At 31.9% G+C, this 4,231-nt stretch overlaps 1 protein-coding gene across 1 annotated transcript; it reads right to left on the bottom strand.

Annotated features, from left to right (window-relative positions):
- Positions 1-2,088: 2,088 nt before the first annotated feature.
- LOC124891461 (cytochrome P450 94A2-like) lies at positions 2,089-3,631 on the bottom strand. Its single transcript, XM_047403197.1, has 3 exons — positions 2,967-3,631; positions 2,774-2,838; positions 2,089-2,672 (listed from the first exon to the last, which is right to left on the bottom strand). Exons 1-3 carry the CDS (start codon positions 3,629-3,631, stop codon positions 2,089-2,091), a joined length of 1,314 nt encoding a protein of 437 aa, XP_047259153.1.
- Between the last annotated feature and the right edge of the window lie 600 nt (positions 3,632-4,231).

The raw sequence follows: 4,231 nt of genomic DNA on the forward strand, positions 1-4,231 counted from the left end.
CGTCATAATCATACTTACATAAAAAAAATATTGAGAGAAAAATCAAGTGAAAATTGTGATTTGTCACGATAACAAACAAATCATAGTGTCAAACAAGTATCAAACAAAGTCATTACTTGGGTAGAAGGTAAAACGAAATGGGGATTAGAGATTTCATGTGTTAGCAAACCAAATTTATAGCCTATTTCATTCTTCCATTAGGTTCTTAGAGATGGACGCTAGGGATAATTTGCTTCGCTCAATTATGTATTAGTGCGTCATCAAGACTCTAAAAATATATTTTTTTTCTTTCAAAGTATATAATATTAGATAATTGGTATTTCAATGTATTATTTTTTTTTAATTTTTTATTCATATATTTATTTCATGATTATTTATAATTATTAGTCTTGGATGAGAAGACACATGACATGAAATATGATTTTACTTGCCTTGACGTGGGTGGTATGGAAAGAGAGAAATGGGAGATCTTTCGAAGGGTATGCTTTTCTCTATCAAGAATTAGCCTTTAGTGACTTTAAATGAATTTAATTCATAATGGTGGAATTTTTGAAGACGGATCACGTATATTGTTCGATATAAATAATAACAATTTATTCTTTTATATACACTTATTATTATCATCATACACAGGTGCAAAGAACGTACACTTAACTAATATTTATAATAAAGCGTGTAATGTACGTAGTTATATTTGCATTTGCTCATAAGTAGTGTTTTAGAGAATATATATATATATATATATAAACTCCCCCCAACTAAAATAAAGTATACCAAATTAGGCATGAAAACTGATCAAACCTCTCAATTCTCATCATCAATGTATGTCTACGTGTAACTATTACAATGACAGGGATTAATAATAATATGATATTAGTAGAGGCATTTAAAGCTATTAATGTATGATTATCCATCTTAAAATACAATACGGAGATATCCTTATATTCACTCTTTGATATTAGTGGATGTGAACTTCAAAATCAGAATTTGAAAGATTTGAGATTTTGGTATCTATAGTTTGACAATAAAAATGTTCTTGTAATAAACAATCAATTTAAATTATTAATTATATGTAGCTATTTATTTCCTAGATTAAACACATTCATTAGAAACATCGTTATCGAAAAAAATGTTCTTGTAATAAACAATCAATTTAAATTATTAATTATATGTAGCTATTTATTTCCTAGATTAAACACATTCATTAGAAACATCGTTATCGAATAATGTTGTACGTATACCTTATTTATAATAAGTTTTGTCCATCTTAAAATACAATGTAAAGATATCCTTATATATTAAATATGTATTCTCGAATTTATATTTACTCTTTAGTATTAGTGGGTGTCAACTTCAAAATCAGAAATCTGAAAGATTTGAAATTTTGATATATGTAGTTTGCAATAAAAATGTTCTTGCAATAAATAATTAATTTGGTTTATTAATTATATATAGCAACTTATTTCATTGATTAAATACACTCATTAGAAACATCGTTATCGAATAATATTGTACGTATATTTCATAAAATAATAAAATTCTCTCCAATTCATCTTAAGTGTTTGTTGTCACACTTATTAAGATTTATTTGTAATTATCGTATTTTATTATTCATTACACTCATATATTTTCGAAGAATCTATATCATTCTAATGAGTTTATACAAATTTACATGAAATCCAGGTGCAATGCACGTGTCTAAAAAATAGAATATATAATAAATATGAGATATATATTTTGATTAGCACCCTTATTCACAAAGATTGGATAGTTGCACTGGTTGATACAGGATGCACAAACGATCCTTTAGTGGAGGTTCGATTCCCTTCAAATTAGTTTCTTGTTAAAGGAAGAACACTGCATCAAAAAAGATATTTTGAAGCAATTAATTAATAACGATGGCTTAATTGAGTAAAAATTTATTTTTTTAGGGCAATTATTATTGACAATTATATTTTAGCATTCTTTATGAACGCCCCTAATCTAACGGTAATTAACTAATGCTGGTAAAAACTTTACACTCCTTGTTAAAGTGTATATTTATTGCTGCTAAAAAGTCTTTATTGATTGTGTGTAATAGTAACATAACTATTCTACAAATAACATAGAAGTAAATTGGAAACTATGCTTAATGACCTCTATGATTCTTACTGGAAAACCACTTTTCATCCTTGATACAACAATTGAATTATAATGTGGAGAGAAATTATCCGGAGCCGGAATGACTCGGAAGATCTTTAGAATGGTGGCAACCACCATCTTCATCAGCACGACCACAATTTCTTTTCCTAAACAAGTCCTTGGCCATACTTGAAACACCGGATATGTGAAGGGGTCTTTCGTGATGAAATTCCAGTCACCGCCATTTGATGTGCCACTTCTTCTTCTCTCCAACCATTTCTCAGGATGAAAATCAGCCCAATCTGATCCCCACAATTCTTGTGACCTACTTATAGTGAATATGTGGTAGATTATGCTCGTCCCCTTTTTCATTTGTGTTCCATCAGGCCAAACATTGTCTTCCACTGCTTCATTTGAATATAGTGGAATGGGAGGGAAGCGTCTCATGCACTCATATATGGAGGCATGCGTGTAAACCATTTCCCTCAGACGTCCATCCTTCTGTTTAATTTCTCTCACAATTTCTTTTTCTACATTCTGGTTACTCGAGACTGACCAAAAATACCATGTTAAGCCGAACACATTTTGTCTTGTCCAGTCAGGACTAAGCTAACGGCTGTATTAACAAGAAATGTTTCGTCTAGTTGTTCACCCTGTGCCCTTCTCACTATTCTTGCTAACACGTCCTTGTCCTCCAAGTCCTCCCCCGCTACAAATCTTTCCTTTTTTTAGCAAAAATATTACCTAGGAATTTGTGAAATTCATCAACCATGAGCGCGAGTGTTTACTCGGACCCTGTATTGAATAACTTTTTAGCCTTCCATATCAGGGGTAAGGTGCTATACCTTAAAATGCTCAACTTTACTGCAGTTTTAAAAGCGTCGGCAAAAGGGGTTGGTGGCATAGAAAGTAATAAATACTCAGGATTGAACCCAAACCCGATCCGACATACAAAATCAAATGTGAATCGACAAAATGTATCCTGGAGATCAATTGTAGATGCAGTTTTTTCTGCATTACTTAAAAAAGGGACAAGACGTCCCGAGAGTTCTTCCTCTACTACAAATGTATAAGCATGAAACTCTTTAGGATCGAGATCATGGAGAAAAAATTGTCTTTGTGACTTCCACTCCGAGCCATCGGAGAGGAAAAGACCCTTCCTGAATAAGTCTGATAAAGCTTCTATGAATATCCTCTCTTTATGGTAGTTATTGAAGCGGATCTTGAGAATATGCTTGACATTGGAAGGGTCTTTAGTGAATATGACATTTCGTCGTAAGGGCAATGCAAGTGTATATGTGGAGGACGATAACTTGTCGAATATTTCACTAGTCCACTGGATAATCCGCTTGCGATTTCTTATGAATTCCAATGATGAACCAATTAAGGGATACGATTTTGGGTAAACCTGTTTCTTCCTTGACTGTACGAAGAATAAAGAAAGAAAGAACAATCCCACAAGAGTAGAAAACGCCAAATAGTAGCACGACTCTATATCCACGGCTAACATAGATCTAATTAATATAATTTCACTCACGTTGTATAAAACCTAAACTCATTTTGAGTATATTTATACACTGCGAATCGTACATTGTGCAAAAAGATAATGAACCAATTGAGGCTAAAAATAATATCTCTCTCTGATCTCAACTACAACGTCATAAATGACAACAAGAGAAATTAAGGTCCATTTGATTGCTGCTTTCAACTACAATCATAAATGAAAATAAAAGATGTTGATGGTCTTTGCTTACCTTGGGAAATGTACAAATAATTATGCAGCATTTGATTGGTAAGTGATAAGAAATTCTTATGTGGTGTGATATTGTCCGCTTTGAACCACATTCACACTGTTTTCCTAAAAGGTCTCAGACCATTAAGAGATACTACATCTTATACGTTGCTTCCTAATCCGTTCAGCTACCAATGTAAGACTTTTATTTGCAAACCAATATTCACTTAATTATATAAAGCATGGAGAAAGAGCAGGACAACAACAACCCACCATAATGTTATACATATTGGAGAGATGATATATAATATGAATGGAAAACTGTATCATATAAATGTTATTAATCGTAGGCCTTTGAAAAGGCACATAAACAAAGTA

The sequence above is a fragment of the Capsicum annuum genome, unplaced genomic scaffold (genome assembly GCF_002878395.1).
Source record: "Capsicum annuum cultivar UCD-10X-F1 unplaced genomic scaffold, UCD10Xv1.1 ctg3585, whole genome shotgun sequence".
Taxonomy (NCBI): domain Eukaryota; kingdom Viridiplantae; phylum Streptophyta; class Magnoliopsida; order Solanales; family Solanaceae; genus Capsicum; species Capsicum annuum.

Coding starts and splice junctions, on each gene's coding strand:
- LOC124891461 (XM_047403197.1), bottom strand. CDS start 3,631: ATGTTAGCCGTGGATATAGAGTCGTGCTACTATTTGGCGTTTTCTACT. Junction 2,839..2,966: donor GTAAAGTTGAGCATTTTAAG/GTATAGCACCTT, acceptor AAAAAAGGAAAG/ATTTGTAGCGGGGGAGGACT. Junction 2,673..2,773: donor AATAGTGAGAAGGGCACAGG/GTGAACAACTAG, acceptor ATTTTTGGTCAG/TCTCGAGTAACCAGAATGTA.